Source organism: Cydia strobilella, chromosome Z (genome assembly GCF_947568885.1).
Source record: "Cydia strobilella chromosome Z, ilCydStro3.1, whole genome shotgun sequence".
Lineage (NCBI taxonomy): Eukaryota > Metazoa > Arthropoda > Insecta > Lepidoptera > Tortricidae > Cydia > Cydia strobilella.
Genome location: NC_086068.1, coordinates 58588638 through 58608409, shown reverse-complemented (window position 1 = coordinate 58608409; position 19772 = coordinate 58588638). Strand labels below are relative to the sequence as shown.

At 38.2% G+C, this 19772-nt stretch overlaps 2 protein-coding genes across 2 annotated transcripts; both read right to left on the bottom strand.

Moving 5' to 3' along the window:
* Positions 1–4625: 4625 nt before the first annotated feature.
* Positions 4626–19768, bottom strand: LOC134755180 (delta-aminolevulinic acid dehydratase). The gene is made up of 9 exons (XM_063691686.1): positions 19487–19768; positions 18136–18283; positions 12348–12485; positions 9645–9726; positions 8736–8824; positions 7906–8049; positions 6937–7053; positions 6327–6420; positions 4626–4777 (listed from the first exon to the last, which is right to left on the bottom strand). The coding sequence occupies exons 1-9, from the start codon at positions 19612–19614 to the stop codon at positions 4674–4676; spliced, it is 1044 nt and encodes a 347-aa protein (XP_063547756.1). The 5' UTR covers positions 19615–19768; the 3' UTR covers positions 4626–4673.
* LOC134755025 (uncharacterized) lies at positions 16733–17449 on the bottom strand. The gene has a single exon (XM_063691504.1). It carries the CDS (start codon positions 17447–17449, stop codon positions 16733–16735), a length of 717 nt encoding a protein of 238 aa, XP_063547574.1.
* Positions 19769–19772: the final 4 nt, after the last annotated feature.

Sequence of the window (19772 nt, the reverse complement as noted above, 5' to 3'; positions counted from 1 at the left end):
CGTACCCAAAGGGTAAAAACGGGACCCTATTACTAAGACTCCGCTGTCTGTCTGTCCGTCTGTCCCCGCCTGTGTCTCGTAAACCGTGATAGCTAGACAGTTGAAATTTTTACAGATGATGTATTTCTGTTGCCGCTACAACAATAAATACTAAAAACAGAATAAAATAAATATTTAAGTGGGGCTCCCATACAATAACAAAAGTTACTTTTTTGCCGTTATTTGCGTAATGGTACGGAACCCTTCGTGCGCGAGTCCGACTACTCCGACTCGCACTTGGCCGGTTTTTATTATTGAACTCGATAAAACCTGGATAATCTTGAATTAATCATATCTGTTTTACATTTTTATCTGACTTCAGCAGGGCAAGGTGTTTATTATATAGGTGTTTGTTTGTAGGTTTACCTATGTTTATGTGTGTGTGTGTGTGTGTTCCATAGTAGCGTCGAAACTTTACTAACTTGATCAAATCATTTAGTTGTAGTATTTCTAAAAAAGTATAATTACACGGGGTGGCCAAAAAATAAGTGCATTCCTGTTGCCAGGGAGGTTTTGGGATTATACTGAGCAACTTTTACTATGGGGCTCATACATTTTGGCTGGTCCATTTTCTATGGGAGGGAAATGTTTTTTTTCGCGATTTCGGGGTTGGCCCCATAGTAAAAGTTGCTCAGTATAATCTCAAAACCTCCCTGGCTACGGAAATGCACTTATTTTTCAGCCACCGTGTATAAGGTCAACGAAACTTCTATAATTCGACTATGTCCGTGGTCAAGTCAATCTGATTTCGAAACTAAATACGTCTTAGTAAATACGGCTTAATTATTAAATTCAACAGAAAAACGAGAACGCAGAAGACCGGTTTAGAAATAAGCACAAACCTCATACCCAGCAGTCCCAAAAGGTGCACCCAGAGGAGACCAACCAAAACAATCCCTCTCTTGCCAATGAGCTCAGCAAGAGGCGCTCACTACAGAACCCCAATATGGAGAGTCATCATAAGTGATTCTTATTCTTATACCATTTCAACTAAGGTCTAATTTCCAATGAGCCAACAAGGTGCATCCAAAGACCAACCGTTCGCTTACGAATGAGCTCAGCAAGAGGCGCTCTCTACAGAAACCCAGTATGAAGAGTCATCATAAGTGATTCTTATTCTTATGCCTTAAAATAAGGTGCATCCAGAGAAGACCAACCTTTCGCTTACGAATGAGCTCAGCAAGAGGCGCTCGCTAGAGATTCCCGTTAAGTGATTCTGAATTGTAATGCCTTTTAAAATAAGGTCTAATTTCCAATGAGCCAACAAGGTGCATCCAGCATAGCGACAGGGCAAGCTAACCTGGCGCCATCTGCCAAATATTTCGACCGGCCAACTCCATTGGTTGACTGTACTATTTCCAAATCTTAAAAATAGTCTGGGATTTACGATTTATATAAATAAAATAGACCGAACTGACTGAGTCCTATAATCACAGTCAGAAAAGGTATCCAGACACCGGGGTCAAACGTGAGATAGAGTATATAATAACACGACTTATCTGTATCTCTATGACCGATAAGTGAAGCACCTACACGTACACGAATAGTTGTTGCAAAAGGAATTAAGACAATCGTAAGGCGTAAAATACCGTTACCAATAAACAAATGTGCCATTTTCAACCAAAATGGTACTTATGGTCGCTTCAGTAAGGCGCTATTTCCATACAGCTTCAATTAGAAATCAACCTTATCAACAAGCGACAATGTGGTACCTGTCGAAAACATCACAAATGTTAAAAGCCACGTAAGGTTGATTTACATTGCTTCCACAGCTGTTTTCGGGAATAATCGAGAAACAGTTCAAGCCGTACCTAACAGACAACCTACCGGACCGCACCGCCACCTTGGTGTGGTGCGGCGCACGTATCGGTAGTGTGTAAGGTGGTCGCCGTACGTGCATTAAGGACGCAGCTATAAGTTAGAGCGAGAAAGAGATATTTCGATCGCACCAAGGTCGCGGTGCGGTAGTCTGTTACGGATTTTCGATTCGAACACGAGGGCAGAATGAACGATGAACATGTGATTTGTGACGCACGTTTTTTTTGCTGACTGTGCTTCTTCTCCTTTGCATCTCTAAAGCCCCCTTCATACTTGTGCGCGAAGTAGCGAGCGCGAGTGTGGAGTGTAGACCCGGCTATCACGAAGAATTTCGTAGGTATACATTGACTCCCACTCCCACAGTATCATTGACCGCCGGCATCACGTGCTGGACACTCGGACAGTAATATAATTACGCGCGTGCGATAGAGATAGGAACAGGCGGGTCGATGTACGAAATTCTTCCGTGCTTAGCGTCCTTACTTGATCAAGTACTTCCAGAGACATTCCTAATATGAGCTAAACTCAAATGAGTAACTATCGCGGTAACCGAAGACAATATTATTATTGTCTTCGGTTACCGCGATAGTTATGAAATAAAGCTATGAAAACGGATTATATCGCGTATATTGAATTTAAAAATAAAATGTATGGGATTTGGGGCTTTCGTCTGTATCATCAGAGCTCCCTTTTTAGGGTTCCGTACCTAAAGGGTAAAAACGGGACCCTATTACTCCTCTGTCCGTCTGTCTGTCACTAGGCTATCTCATGAACCGTGATACAGTTGAAATTCTCACAGATGATTTCTGTTGCCGCTATAACAACAAATACTAAAAAGTACGGAACACTCGCCGGCCGATTTTATTTATGATATAGCAGGCAAATCCTCTGATGGTAAGCGATTACCGTCGCCCATGGACACCCGCAACACCAGAGGGGTTATAAGTGCGTTTAAGGTGGGGGTACGTTATTTTCTTCGAAGGTTGTATCCACGTCCTATCGTGCGGACACGCTATACATCAAAAATCACTAGCGTTTCTATGTGTGAACGGCACGTCTGTACATGCCGCACGCGTCATTGTGTGGCACAAGTTCCTTGAAAACAGTACTGACTTACTGAGCGGCCGGCAAACGGCCGTCAATCTGGTGTCGCGTGGCGAGGTCATTCGAATCGGGGCGGGGTATTCTGTGGTAAAAGTGTGCAAAAATAAAACACCAGCTTAATAACACCCATTTAATAAAATAAAAAAATAGAAACAAACAAAACAGTCGTTGTACTTATAATTGTATCAGGCACCATTATTTTTCGTCAAAATTTTAATTAAAACTATAGTCACCGAACCTATATGTACGTTACGAATGTTACGATTAACCTTTTGGACGCCAATGACGGATATATCGGTACCGCAGGTCAAACGCCAAAGACGGATTAATCGGTCAAAGACCACAGAGCAACATAGACCTACGTGCATGTGCATAAAGTTCAATTTCAGTTTTGACACTTCGGTGACGTGGCGTCCGGGTGACAGCTTTTGTGTTTGACACGGCGTCGAAAAGGTTAAGAGCATTTTCACATTGCCCGATCCGATATCGGATGTCGGATGACCTATGGAGAAAAACAGATGCTAGAAATGCCCTATGGCATCAAGTGCTTTTATTTTTACATTAACACTTTCTTTTGGACAACAAACAGTGTGTTTGTTATTGAGATTCTACATTTTCGAGTTAGAGAAAAGCATGATTAAAAAAAAAAACAGTAATTAAATGTATAAAAAAATATAAAAAGGGCACTTTCTTAATGCCAATATTAAAAGACTACCCTACAAAAAACTTAGCTAAAGCCCCTTTTGAATGTGTGAGTGAAGTGTTCGAATTGACATTCCATTTTTGAAATTTGTAATAAGTATGTCACTGAATTTTATTCATACTATACTGAACTGTCACCCCATACATGAGAATAACAGCGCCCTATTGACAATGATCATATATTACTGGTCAGACTTTATATTCTATTTATTTCGTATATCATCATTACAGCTGTCAAATTTAATCAAGAGACATCTTATATAATTTATTATGCTTATGCGACACGCACACACGGTTACGGCGATATTAGCATCGAAAGCTACACTTGATGCAGAAAGCAAGCCGCTTTGCCCAGTGATACTAGGGACCAATCAGAATGATTTCATCCGAGGAAACACAAATTTCATCCACTAGAATTCAAGATGGCGGACCTTTTCCAAAATGGCGGCTGTAAATTTAAAAATAATTGTAGACATTAAACGGGTGCACCGATTTTAGTGATTGATATATCAATCAATTCGTATTGACACCTGTAATCGGAAAAAAATATACCATTTAAGAAATTATAGATGGCGGCCGAATATTAAGAAAATTATGTTTTTATTTTTTTATTTTTTTCCTTCTACTGAAAATAACAACTAAATGTTCTATAGTATGGTCACATATTCTTTCATTTAAATGAAACCTGATAATATTAGCTACAAAATAAAATAAAAAACTTGACAATCCGTTGAGTAGTTTTTTAACTATACGCATTACAAAAAGCGCGTAACACCCATTCGAAACTGCCCCCTCTCATCAAAACTGACAACTTTGATGATATTTCTTTATATTTAAAGGTAAAAAAAGAAAATAATACATATTTACTTTATTTATTGAGCTACAAATAAGTTAGATTGTTAATAAAGGCTTTTATTATTATTCTCTTTATTTATTCTTTTTCTTATTATTATTATTATTATCACTGGGCAAAGCGGCTTGCTTTCTACATAAAGTGCAGTTTCATTTTGCTAACCGCTATAGCTAGAGGAGGTTTTCATACACCACACATTTAACTTTTTGTTTATTATGCAGAGCACCAGTGGAGCGAAGTAGGTTATAATGCAGTCGGCACCTGTAGAGATAAGTCTATATAATTATACAATCAAATTCATGTTCTTATCATAGACATATATATATACTTCGTAAAGACCGGCCTTACGAGCACTACGAATGGGGCCAATACATTGGAGTCAAAATCACATTTAGTTACACCAGCGCGTTCAGTCGTGTGGCGTGTAGTTCCGCTCTCATTTTAAAATGACTAACTAGATTGCTCTGAAACATCGTACTTACAATAGGATAAGGTATATCTATGTCTGTAATTAGTTTATGTAGCTTCAGATACCATACATAAAAATTACAGCAAATTTAAGTTTATCATACAAAACCTTTTTTTGCTCTATTTCGTTTGTTTTATAAACTGGAGCTATATAAACTAATTATAGACCTAGATATACCTCATGTCAATGTATAGGTATGTGCAAAGTTTCATTACATTCCAACACGTAGTTTTAAAATGAGAACGAAACTTCGTTTGTATGGGCAGGTGAAATTCGGCCGAGCTTGCCGGGGACTCTTAAGCGTGAAGAGGTAACAGACAGACAAGCAGTTACTTTTGCGTGGCTTTCCATCAGAGAAAGGTCCTTATGCTCCGTGTACATTAGGACGTTCTGCAAATGGAGCATAAGCACCCGCACCACACAGCCAACAGATGATTGTTAATAGGTATCAATTAGCCTCTATTGCTACAAATATTTAGTTTAGAAATGAATCACACAATTGAAAACGATACGTAATACAGTCAGCATCCTAAGTAATGTAGCCGATCAGACTACAAGTCAAAAGTATGTACCATTCTCTGTTCCGGCAAATTATGTCATACATAAGCATTTAAATATTTATCACTTACCATTTTATGAATGTAAAAAAATTACGTAACGTCAAAGATAGATATAACTTCGTAATAGATAGATACAGTCTAAAGAAAAAACGTGCCTCGAAAATCAAGAAAATTTGATTCTCGTTCAGAGGGCGCTACTAGCTTTGGCCAACTGTCGTATAGATGGCGTTGACGGTTTCGTTTGTTATTTAACAATTTTAACGCATATCAGTGAAAAAACATGGGACAAAATCATAAAAATAATTAATGCAAATAAAAAAAATCATTTATCCATATTTAAAGACATTTTATCGTATTTTTATAAATCTTCATTTTTAGTTTTAAAGTGTGTCGACAGATGGCAGTGAATTTACTGGGGTTACAAAATTTACTATGACAGTACCGCTCTAGTATAAGTTACTCTATGGTAACGTCTAACGGCTAAACATTTTATCTAGTCTATGTCAACACAGATGTTTGCTTGGATGTAATGCCTCTACACTATCGGCGATGATCGTTGATAGTATCATCGGCAAGATCATCGTGCAAGCATCCACATGATCGCCTGTACAACGCAACCATCCGGTAATTCTCTTTGATGCGTGCCAAAAAACCGACAACTCACGGGTCGCAGGCGATGATAGACGATGACTGGCGGGGACTGCCGAGTATGCCCTCTACACTATCGTGCCCGCCAGTCATCCTATCATCGCCGATAGTGTAGACGAGGCATAAGGCTTACCTGCACGTCTCATGCACGTCAATGTCTCCATCAATGTATTCTGGATCTCACTGGTGTCGCCGCTTTTGCATATCATCGCGTATTCACCGGACACCTGCACAGCAATAAAAAAAAGTTACAAAGTTGAACTAAACCTGCAACGAAGATGTAAAGGAAATAAAGAAATTGTAACAGGAGCTGCAAAACCGACAAAGAAGAAGAGAAAAGAAATTAAAATTATGATAACAGGGTGGCTAAAAAATAAGTGCGTTCCCGTTGCCAGGGACGTTTTGGGATTATACTGAGCAATTTTCACTGTGGGACCAACCACGAAATCGCGAAAAAAAAATTTACCCTCCCATAGAAAATGGACCAGCCAAAATTTATGAAAAGGCCAATATTTTTTTCGCAATTTCGGGGTTGATCCCATAGTAAAAGTCCCAATTTCTAGATTACTAAAGCATATAGTCGAGAAATTAGGACGGGTACCGCCGTGGCGAGGTGGCCTAGGGGTTCATGGCGTCAGCCGCGATAGCTAAAGACGCCGGTTCGAATCCGGCCTTCACCACTGGAGGGCTTCGTCACTTCTTCTTTGACATCTATTACAGTTTACAAAAACATGTTAACATACCTGGTAGACAAACAGTGGATGGGTAGGAAACTGGTTCTTGGTCTGCCTAACGATATCCAGGTACGGCAGGCCAGGTTTTACCATCAAAAAATCTGCGCCCTCAGCCACATCGCGAGCCTGTATCAAATACATATATCTTATAGAAACTTATTCGGAATGCGAAACATGTATCTCATATAATTACATTTTGACGCTTGGATAGTTTTTACACCACCAAATCTTGTTAGTATTCGGGGATGCCCCCTTAGTACTCTACTATGACATTGAAAATCTTTTACAACTCTAAATTTAATGTATTTAATCATAGAGAGTACACATCTATAGCAATTTAAGATTTTTTCCCACTTTTACAACAGATTTAAGATTATACCTTTCTTAGAAATATTATATACCTATTATTTTATATGGTCAACAGTGTCAAAGGCTTAGCTAAGTTTCAAGTTTAAAACCAATTGTTAAGATAATAATATGGCCTGAGCAAGGTACATGGTGCTAGTAGTTATAACCCACCGCAACCCTGGCGCTCCCCGGAGGCAGCTGGTAGCACTTCCGGTCGCCCTCCATCGGGGGCTCTTCATCGTGTCGCGGAACGGGCTGTACATGCACGACGCGAATTTGCACGAGTAATATGAGAGAGCGCGAGCTCTTATTAGTAACTTATCGAATAAAAATAATACAGGGCCTAAAATTCATCCTTGCGGTACTCCCTTTAGTAATAGCGCCTTAAACACTTTGTGTAGTTCTTCTGTTTCTTTGCACTCCTACACATTGTTTCCAGTTTCATGAGTAGTTTAAAAGCAATTTAAGATTGTTCGCACTTTTACTACAAATTTACAAAATTAATATACCTTTTAGAACTATTATAATTGGCCAACAGTGTCAAAGGCTTAGCTAAGTTCCAAGTTTAAAATCAATTGCTAAGGCAATAATATGGACTAGGCAAGATACTAAGTTGCCAGTATAACCCACCGCAGCCCTGGCAGCGAGCCCGGCGCTCCCCGGCGGCAGCTGGTAGCACTTCCGGTCGCCCTCCATCGGGGAGCTCTTCATCGTGTCGCGGAACGGGCCGTACATGCACGACGCGAACTTGCACGAGTACGATAGAACAGAAACCTAGGAAATAATAAAATATGTAATAGTCACTACTGGTTTAGGGATTCGTTTTACAGGGTTCTTCGTGGTTAGCTTCCTCGTTTTACCTACCTACTTACTTTTTGGACTCTATAGTCAATATGCCGAAACTTTAATTGTTTTAAGCTTGTGAGCCTTCTGTAGAAACTTAAGCCCCATTTACACGGCGCGAGAACTGCTAACTCCAGACACAGGGACCTTCCCTGGGACTCAAACTATATCTGTACCAAACCAGAGAAGACATAGAGATGTATAGATATAGTTTGAGTCCCGGGGAAGGACATAGGATAGTTTTTATGTCGGAAATCATCCCTAAAGAGAAAGGGGGGTGGAACTGAGAAATTTAATGAATTGCCTGATAATTGATGTCAAGCAATTAAGCTTACGCTCAAATTGAATGATTGCTATTACATTTTATTCAGGCGCTAAACTTACTCTAGCTGCTGTTACTGATTCCACGCAGACGAAGTCGCGGGCAAAAGCTAGTATACATTATAAAGAGTATAATGTAGCAAGTAAGCCAACAAAGAATTGGTATTGAAAATTGTTGCAAAATGTTCGAGTCTTCTCTGGTCTGATTTCTAAATCGGTTCAGCGGTTTAAGCGTGAAGAGGTAACACAGAGACAGACAGGCAGACTATCGCATTTATAATATTAGTATGGATTACCTGGTTGTCCAATTTGGAGGCAATGAGAGCGTCCTTGATAGCTTTTATTCTATTGTCCATCATGTCCGACGGAGCGATCACGTGAGCGCCTGTAACCATAGCATTTCTTTCTGATTTCCTGTCTAACCTTTAGTAACTAACTACCTATACATACAGTTTTTAGTAACTCTTTATAAAGCATATGGGTGTCAGAAATTATGCAAAATTGAACCCTATCACTTTGAAATAACGTTCAAAATCAGATGGGAAATTGATTTTCTTCGGCCTAAGGCTTCAAATTGTCATCCGTAATTCCGGTGAAGAATATTTAGAAATGTAGGTACAGATTGTTACGCGGACGCTACTAAAATGGGCGGTTGTGTTTATTAAGAGCCCTCGGAGAGCTCGGCCGAATTTCACCTTTCCATACAAACGGAGTTACGTTCTCATTTTAAAACTACGTGTTGGATTGTAATGAAACTTTGCACATACAATGACATGAGGTAGATCTAGGTCTGTTATTAGTTTATATATTTAGCTCGAGTTTATAAAACAAACGAAATACAGCAAAAACAAGTTTTGTATTAAAAACTTAAATTAGCTGTATTTTTTTAACTATGGTATCGGAAGCAACATAAACTAATTACAGACATAGATAAGTCTTATCCTATTGTAAGTACAAAGTTTCATAGTAATCTAGCTAGTCGTTTTAAAATGAGAGCGTAACTACGTTTGTATGGAGAACCGAGCTTGCCGGGGACCTTAATCATGTTATATTAGTTTGGGTAAATCGGTCAGGAGAGCTTCATCATCATCATTAGTATGGGAGTCTCAATGTATGGTGATGACGAGTTAATTATGCGATCTGCTTTTAAAATACATTCTAGTACTGAAGGTTTGGTAAAAAACACAAACATTTCGAAATGTTACCTGCTTTAGCGTAGGCAAGGGCGACTTGGGCTATTCTCTTGACGCTCGCTGCGTGGTCGATGGCACCAGCGTCAGTTAGTACCTGATACAAAGCGACCTTTGAATTTTACCCAACAGAGCCTTGGTGGTTTGGTTGGTGGTCTGGAGCAAAATCACAGCGTAAAGTCAGACAAAGACAAGTATGCAACGATTTTTATAGCACACGCAGTGCAAGTGTCATTTTAAACGTCAAACTTCTATGAAATTATGACATATCAAAAATATATAAAAAAATGTCAAATTTCGTTAACTTGTAGCTAGTAATAAAATTGTAAAAAAAAAACGTAATCTTGTGTTGTCTTGTTATGATTGTTATTGTAATTGTAACTATTTGATTTCAAATTCTAAATTGAAAATTGTGCTTGTTATTTTCCAAATTCTAAATTATGCTTGTTATATTTTTAATCGTGCTCGTGGAATATTACTGGATGTTATTGTTAAATTCAACTTACTACTTATTCAAAATACCTAATAATTGTACTTTTTTTTTCGGAGCAAAGGAATTTTGTAATTAACTATAAGTGGAAACTCTTTTGGCCTATGTTCTAACTATATATTTTACCTTATTGTATTATTATGTGCTGTATGTTTCCCAAAAAAAAAAAAAAATATAAATAACACTTGCACTGCGTATACAAAATCGTTGCAGACTTTTCTTGGTCTAACTCTAACAGTATATTGTATTGAGAATACCTTGCACGAGCTTGGCTTTTCTCTTTGTTTAGTCGCCATATTAGGACGGCACGTAGCTCATGATGGTCCCTATACTCACTATGACAGTTCGTTTTTATATGAAGTAGCTGTCACGTTAGAATGTTTGTAGAATTTTTTTTGGAAGTAAACAACCAAAAAAAATCTACAAATGTTCATTCTCTCCGCGATTTCGTCGCGTCGCTACAAGTACATGCGGCCCACACCAATTTTGGTGTCTAGCCATAGTGGTTGCCGCGCACCGCTACGGAACGGACGCCTGCTCGCGTTTGCACCACCTAGCGGTCATATCTGTCGTAATAGACGCGTTTTGTAGAGAGTGAACCTTCTGTACCTAGTACTTTATTTTATTGTTTTTTTTTAACACAACACTATTAGTAGGGTCTAGTGTTATTTGGCTGCGGTTTTCTGTAAGGTGGAGGTACCTCCCCAGTTGGGCTCTGCTCTAGATCTGGAATGACATCCGCTGTCCTGTGCCCTACCACACAAAGCGAGATGTCATTCACAGTGCCCATACCTCTCTTTTGGACGTAGTTTAAGGACATACCCGGGTCCAAATGTGTGTGATTTAAGTAACAAAAATATGGTAGAAACATGTTCCACCAATTATTTTTTCCTGTGACAGGGACTATCATTCGACGGGAAAGATATTGTAGATAATGGTTTTACATATGAGTATATATATATGTCGGCGCGGGGCACTCTGTAAGCTTACAGTGCCAGGGGCCCGTGACAGGTGACCCGCCGCATTCCTGGCCCAATGTTTACGTTAACAACATTAAGCGTGATCGTCACAGAGGTTGCCTTTGTCCCTTGAAACGGGGCGGTTATTGTAAACACCGCTGAACGTAGCCGTGAGTCTCGGTATGGTACGTATAATGAAATTAGTTATTAGTTCTTTGTTGTAAACTTTGCCAGAGGTGCGGAGCGCGCATTAAGATTTGGGCTACGGTTAATAAGCCATGTCGCGCGCTCTCTCGTAGCCGCGGCGCTGTGTGATTCGTGTGAACGTTAAGTACCTGCCACTTGACTCACGGATTCGTTTCCGTTTCTAGATAACATTTAGTCTAAGAACTTTTATAAACTCATTGTGAATTCTTCGTGTTATTTGAAACTTATTTACACACTGTTGTGTTTTAGGTAACCAGTGGTAGTGATTTCTTATTATTCATTATAAACATTGTACTGTGGACTCGTGTGTGTGATTTAGCTACCCCCCTCCGCCCACTATGGGGTCACAGCCTGGACCTTCTGATGGTGTTGTAGAGCTATCGGCTCAGTCATATATTTAATTGGAACTAGCTAATAGAGATGATGACACACTTAGAATTTTATAACAAAATCTAGTAACATTTTGGGTCATCGCGCAAGTACCATAGATAGCAAATGAGTAATTTATCACAATATTGTAGATGCATATTAAAATAATAATTTCAATATTTAAGTAATTTTAACTTCTAAAAAGCTAAAAAGTTAGGGTACCATTCGATTCCTTACATTATCCAAAAAAAGATTGTATAGCAACTATTCAAAACATTTTACATTACATTCAAAATGGGCTCCCAGTGACCTTGACGTCACATTCACTTATCGTTTTGTTAGGAGCGTTTCGCGAGTGAGTTTCGACTGTCGGACTTTGACTATCATTTCTGACTTTTGTATTGCTTTAATACAATAGGTCCCATATAGACATTTGATCCTAAAAACACACCTGATCGATTAGTACCATTTTAATAACAAAACTTCCGTGAGACACAGACATATTAAATATATTAATAACGGGTCACTCACGTGTTAACCTCCCTCCCCCTCCTCCTCCTCGTACGGTCCTCGGTACGGAGTGAAACATGTCGAGCGTTCTCGACTTAAAACACGTGAGTGACCCGTTATTAATATATTTAATATGATTAGTACCATTAATGAAAATTTGTCATCTAGCCTATTCAATCTCACCCCACAATGGCCATGAGAAGTGTACGGGCAGAGGCACACGTCCGTAGCTATGAGCAGAGAAGGGAATGTAGCCCTCAGGATGGGGAGAGCCTTGACAACTGGGTTGGATGGTGAGTCCGCACTGGAGCCTGTTGGATCCTGAAATATAAGAAGTTTAATTTGTGAGATTTCTCAGGGTTTCGATATGGCTTAAAACAGATTTGCGATTGTAAAAGTAAACTCATATTTATCATTACAGTGCCACACTTTTTAGGGTTCCGTAGCCAAATGGCAAAAAACGGAACCCTTATAGATTCGTCATGTCTGTCTGTCTGTCCGTCCGTCCGTATGTCACAGCCACTTTTCTCTGAAACTATAAGAACTATACTTTTTTTTTTTCATCAAACCCATACGTGTGGGGTATCTATGGATAGGTCTTCAAAAATGATATTGTGGTTTCTAATATCATTTTTTTCTAAACTGAATAGTTTGCGCGAACTTTCAAAGTGGTAAAACGTGTCCCCCCCCCCTTAAAATAAGAGAATGATAAAACTGAAAAAAATATATGATTTACATTAACATGCAAACTTCCACCTAAAATTGGTTTGAACGAGATCTAGTAAGTAGTTTTTTTTTAATACGTCATAAATCGTAAACCGCAATTTATCTTTCACTCACGTTTCACATAAAAAAAATACATTGTTTAAATTATGTAATGTACGGAACCCTCGGTGCGCGAGTCCGACTCGCACTTGGCCGGTTTTTTTAAACTACCTCGTAAACACGGCCTCCTGCCTCCCAAAGCCTAGCCAGTAGTGGAGCATTCCTTGAAAACGGTAAGTTTTTCATCTAGTTTTTTTAAACAAAATTCTTTATTTATGCAATGTCTGCGTGTAGGATAAAGTATTGGCGCATTTTGCTTGCGAATTGCTTACGAAATATTTGCTTTAATTCCGAATTACTTTGTCGATAAATTAAATAGTTTATTAAGAAAACAAGCAGCTTTAAGATGATACCAATATTACACTGTAAAAAGGAAAGCCGAAAAAGAACCAGGCTCGGAAAGTCGAAAAAATGGGTCCGAATGTCTCTTACGTAACGATGGAATGCTCCTAGTGTGATTCGGTCAAATTGTGTTTTTTGAAAAACAAATTATAGCCAGCTTGAAATAAATGTAGTATGATACACACTAGTGTCCCATCCCCTCAACCTGACGCAAACCCCCCCCCCCCCCCCTTTAGCATGAAATATGCCCCGGATGACAGTTTTTTTTTGGGGAAAGTATATTACAATGTATGTAGGAAAAAAGTGTCAATGAAAGAAATAATCCTTACTAACCTCGTAAGTCCCATGTCAATATTTATTTATTTATTTATTTAAGCTTTGTTTCTCGCACATCTATTATAAAATTGACTTTTTTTTTGTTATGTTTTTATGATGTGTGATCCCTTGAGGGTAAAAGCCTCCTCCATCTTTTTCCATTTCTCTTTGTCTGTAGCATTGTTCTCCCAAGTATTTCCTGCAATTGCTATGATGTCATCGACCCATCTTTTTCTTTGTTTTCCTGAGTTACGTTTGCCCAGTGGGCCTTTCCATTTGGTTGTTTGTATGGTCCATCTCTTGTCCTTGTATCTAGCCAAATGTCCAGCCCATCTCCATTTTTGTCTTAAACTAAACTGTAGTGCGTCTGTCAGTTTTGTTCTCATCCGGATATCTATGTTTTTTACTTTGTTTATTCTTCTTAGTTTCAATAGGCTTCTTTCCATTGCATGTTGGCATGATAAAATTTTTTCTTTAACTTTCTCGGTGAAGACCCATGTCTGGCATCCGTAGGTTAAACTGGGGAGAATGCAGGAATCCATAACTATTTTCTTTATTTTTAAACTATAGTTTCCTTTTAGGATTTCTTTATGTGACCAGTATTTTCTCCAAGCTATGTTTATCCTTCTTTCCACCTCGTTTATGTTGCTATTGGGGTCAAAGGAAATCATTTTACCTAGGTATACATAGTTATCCACGTATTTTATTTGTTTTCCTTCTACAGTTATACTTTTTTTGTGACTGTTCGTCATAACTTTGGTTTTAGACGCGTTCATGTGTAGGCCCACTTTTTGGCTCTCTGAATTTAGCCTCTTTAACATTGTCTCCAGACCTTTGGCAGTGTCACTGAATAAAACTATATCATCCGCAAACCTCAAATGTGTTAGTTTTTTATTTGATATCCATATGCCTTCCTTTTCCCATTGAAGTTTTTGAAAGATTTCTTCCAACACCGCTATAAAAAGTTTTGGAGAGAGGGGGTCTCCTTGTCTCACACCTTTTCCGACTTTGAATTTCTCTCCTAGCCTTTCCAGTCTCACCCTGCTGACGCTGTTGGAGTAGATGTTCTTTATGATGTTGATGTATTTTTCATTAATTTTGTTCTTATTTAATGTGTTCCATATTGATGCGTGTATTAAGCTGTCAAATGCTTTTGAGTAGTCCACAAATGCCACATACAGTGGTCTTCGGAATTCTTTGAATTTTTCTACAACTTGTTCGATGGCATGTATGTGGTCGATTGTTGAGTATTGTGGCCGGAAGCCGGCTTGTTCGATCGGCTGGTTTTTGTCAATTTCTGGTGCTATTCTGCTTAGTAATATTGATGAGAAGAGCTTGTAGATTGAGGAAAGTAGGCTGATTGGCCTGTAATTGCTGATGTCCAGCGGGTCTCCTTTTTTGTAAAGCAATATGATGTTGGATTGGCACCATTGTGTCGGAACTAATTCCTCTACCAATACTCTGTTGAAAATGTTGACAAGGTGTTCGGCTAATATAGGCGCACCGATTTTTAAGGCATCATTTGTGATTTGGTCCGGGCCTGGGCACTTTTCAGGTTTTAATCTTTTGATATGCACCATTACTTCCTTTGAGTCTATTGGGTTTACTGTTGATGTTCGTGCCATTACTTGTAGAGCAGGGTTATTTTGTTCATATTGTATTGTATCTGTAGGCTGTTTATATAGGTCGGAGTAGAAAGCTGTTGCATGTTTTATTATATAATTTCTATCTCTTGATTCACCTTTTTTATCATTTAAACCCTGTATCCAGTTCTTATGTGTTGAGAGGTCTTTATATGCTCTCTTGGTGCTACGGAATTTTGTCATATTTTTTTCGACTACTGTTTTTCTGTAGACCTCGTAATCGTCTCTGAGTGCTCTACTTGTTTTTTTGAATAGTTCTCCAAGTTCATTCTTCATTTCTCTTGACTTATTTTTTGTAGCTAGCAGCTCTGTCCGCCTCTCAATTAACTTGAATGTTTGTTCGCTGATAATTTTATAATTATTACTTTTATCAGGCATTTTGGCTATGTTCATGCTTTTTATTATTATTTCTTCTAATGTGTTGCTGATGATTTGAACATTTTCCCTGTTTTCAGTTGTTTCACTCAGAGTTTTTATGTTTCTTTTTAAATTTTGTATATATTTTTCTTTGTCTTGCGCAGTCTGCAGCTTATTTGTTGTGGATGTAAATTTTCGTCTACTGATTTTAGGTTGTTCTGTTTTCAGTGAGCATCGCAGCATCCTATGGTCTGATGGGAAATTTATTTTGTTGAGGACCTCTATGTTTGTTACTACTTTGGGGTTTGGGCTAAGTATGAAATCAATTTCATTTGTTGATTTGTTATTTGGAGATCTCCAGGTCCATTTTCTAGATTCCTTCTTCTTGAAAAAGGTATTCAGTATGGAGAGTTTATTCTCATGAGCAAATGCTATCAAGCGTTCACCCCTTGCATTTCGTTGTCCATATCCATAGTTGCCCATTATTGGGTTCTCGTGTTGTCTTGGTTGGCCAATTTTCGCGTTGAAGTCGCCCATGATTAGAAAGGTCTTGTCTGCCATATCTAGTGCTTTTTTCAGGTCCTGATAAAATTTCTCAATCTTTTCTTCATCCGCACTTTCGGTTGGAGCATATACTTGAATTAATGACAGTGGGCCATGATTTAAGTTCATTTTTAGTAAAGCCACTCTTTCAGATATGCCTATAAAGCTTGTTATTTGGGTCTTATATACTTTCTTCACGAGAAAACCCACACCATGATGTCCTTTGGTTTCTCCAATGTGGCAAAGAATGTAGTCGCTATGTTCTTCTATGGCACTTCCCATTTTTCTCACTTCGGCTAGGCCTATGATATCCCAGTTTAGTTTTTTAATGGCATTGTTTAACTCTAGCAACCTTGTTGTTGTTGCCAGGGATCTCACATTATAAGTGCATATATTTATAGTTTTGTTTAGCTTGTGGCAGTTGAGTTTGGGTTCTCTGTTTATTCGGGATTTATTTTTCTTTGATGGAGGGTGATGGTCTGACGTCCCACGGAGACCAGCCGGGTTGGGACCTAATGTTTTAGTTGTTTGTGGTTTTAGTTGCTATGTCGATTCTTCCGGTCCGTTTACTGGCCGCTGCCTCACATAATCAGAGGAGTTTGAGTTAGATCTAGCCCTCATTAGATCAAATGCGTTCGTTCTGTTATTCCCTGATGAGGTAGAGGTTTGTAGTTTTTTTGACTGTGGGTTAGTTGATGGGGAAATAGACAGTTCTCTTTTTCTACTGTCTTTTGAGTTTTCGTTTTCTTGAACTATCAGTTTATCGTATTTTATGTAGGCGACCTTTCCTTTTTTCCTTTCTTCAATTAGTTGTGGTATTAATGCCTTCCTCTTTTCTAAAATTTCCTTGGAGTAATCCTCCGTGAGCTGTAGTTCCTTTGACTTGCTCTTGTTTTTAAGTACTTCCATTTTCTTCCATCCACTCACAAAGGATAGGAGTGTTGGTCTTGGCTTCTCTCCTTTTTTGTTTTTTCCGATACGATAAATTTTGTTTATGTCGGCAGCTTCTATTGATATGTTTAATTCTGTCAGGAATTTTTCTTGCACATATTTTATTAGTTCTGTTGTGGTTTTTTCCCGTTCTTGTAGCCCGTGTATTATTAAATTGTTGCTTTTCTTCTCTTTTTCCATATATTCTATTTTCTTTTCCAATTGATCCACCTTCTTTTTTAATGTTTCATTTTGTTCCATTAAAGGTTTCAGTTTTTCATCTATTTTATCCGTTATCCTGTTAGTTATTAAGTCGGTTTGAATCTGCATCTCTTTTTCATGTCAATATTAGCGCTTTTGAATTTCTATATGAAACTCTTTTATTTCTATATGAGTTCAAAACTCGAATTTAATTTGTAATTTTGTACTTGTACAAGTACACGAGGACTTACTAGGTTAAATTCGTAATAAAAAAAAGGTTATATTATTTTTTGGATATGATGCACCATATTCATGTTATAGCTAGATGAACTTTGACAAAATTGAACCGTTGAACAAGTTGGTTCTCCCCATACGATTTCTGTCAATACTATCACGTACTATGTTTTATAACTCAGCAAATCTTTGTTAAATTTTGTCCCTTTCTAAGAAACACAAATGTCAAAATGTAAGATAAAGACCAACAATTCGATTATCAAGGTCTTGTTATACTTGACAACCATTTATGAATAACGCCATTTGTGTTTAAAAATTAAATACCACTATTCTATTCTAAAAGCTTAAAAATAACTGTGAAATCGTGCTAAGTGAACTATGATTTAGACGTACCAGCATCAGCTGCCTGTCTTAAATGAAATAATAATCCCAATAATAAAGAAATAATAATAATAAGTATCCCTTGCTTTTAGATTAATTTGTCTAAGGGCCTCTGTGCTGTTGGCTTCGGCCCCACGCATGCCTTCCAAAGGTCCCGGACCCCATGGTCACAGACAAATAATAATAATAAATAATTATACCTTAGGTAGAGTCTCCACAATGCCAAATATGAGTATGGACTTAAGCCCCTCCTCCACCAGTTCAGTGAGCACCGGGATGAGCTGGTTCAGACCATACCGGTTCACGTTTGGCAGGCTGGCCACGGGTTGGATAGCGTCATCATTTTCCCTGTAATCAGAAGAGGTAACATTTTACAAGGATAATAGTTATTTACGATACAAGTGCGGAAAAGAGGAAATTCGAAATGAGTGGCGATAAATTAAAACACGATCACAGGGAGTGTTATAAATCGACACGAGTTGCTTATTACCTATTCGCACGAGTATCGTACAACGTTTTACCGTACATATGGCCCTTTAAACTTTCGACATATGCACGAAAAGTGGTCTTTTACGCACTAGTGCGAGAAAGTAGCACCATATGTGCTGTAAAGATAGTTTATTATTCAAGTAGACATATTACAATGCGCTTATGCACGTCAAATAAAGCTACGCCGGCTCTAACCCTACACCTCTGCCCTGAGAAGATTTAAATCCCCCCTCAATTGGAGGAAGGTATCCCAAAAAGGCACCGGCAACAAACTCGGTGGGACACGTCTTTTCAAAACATTACATCTTATAAATAACATGCATTACGAGTAAATAAGAAAAAATACAATTTAAATTACTATAGAATTCAGGATTCCAAATTATCCAGATACAGTGTAAACTCCATATAACGTCACTCGATATAACAATTCAGTCACTATAACGTATACATTTGTTATCTATATTGCTTTACTTTAATGTTAATTTCTCTCTATATAACGAAAACTTTCTATAGCGTCAAAAAACGTATGATCCCTTGAGTGTCGCTATATAGAGTTTACACTGTAATTATCTATCTATCTATTAAGCTATTAAGAGTATGTCTCGTAGCTCAGTGTTTCGTGTAATTAACACGAAAGTTATGGCCAGAAAACCAGTTTTTTGGCTTAAACTTTGGTGCCTAATATCTCGAAAACAATAAACTTTGAAGTAAATATGGGATACTATATTGCTTAAGGCCATTGCCGTTAATATGATAAGCTACAAAAAACATTAGAAACCTAAAGGATTCAGATCGAGGGTCATTGGGGGCTTAATTGAGGACAGGAATATGGTTTGAAAAGAAATCAACAATACTAAAAATCTGTTGCAGTATATTATGGGCATTTCCAGCGCTAAGTAGCCATTACAAATATAACAATGCTGCAGTTACCGTACGTATAACTAAATACCTACTTAAAAACTACAACTCATCGTGATTAACGATTAACTTTGATTTACCGAAGTTACGAAAAGATTAGAAGCAGAAGAACTTTAGAAACTCTAGGGTAATGAACATACTTACAGTAAGAAAACTGGGTACATAATATTGTGAGGCTCAATACTGGTGTCGGGCTCTTGAAGTTTTCGCAATGTGGAATGGAAATAGCCCCCCTGCAATACATGTTCGCGGCTTACAAAAAGATCACTCATTCTCTCGTTAAATATAACGAAATAGGAAAATTTTCAAAGGGAAGATGCCAGTTTATCAGAGCGGCGACGACCTTAGTCGGAGGTTATTGGTATTTAATTTATTTTAATTGAACAATAAGGAAAACTGGTTACGAGTACGACTCGGCACTATTGGGACT

Bases quoted from the DNA above. Each gene is read 5' to 3' on its own strand.
- LOC134755180 (XM_063691686.1), bottom strand. From the start codon at position 19,614: ATGAGTGATCTTTTTGTAAGCCGCGAACATGTATTGCAGGGGGGCTAT. The intron at 12,486-18,135 runs GTATAATTATTT...CTTATATTTCAG, and splicing joins TTGTGGAGACTCTACCTAAG to GATCCAACAGGCTCCAGTGC. The intron at 9,727-12,347 runs GTGAGATTGAAT...GCTTTGTATCAG, and splicing joins CTTCTCATGGCCATTGTGGG to GTACTAACTGACGCTGGTGC.
- LOC134755025 (XM_063691504.1), bottom strand. From the start codon at position 17,449: ATGCAGATTCAAACCGACTTAATAACTAACAGGATAACGGATAAAATA.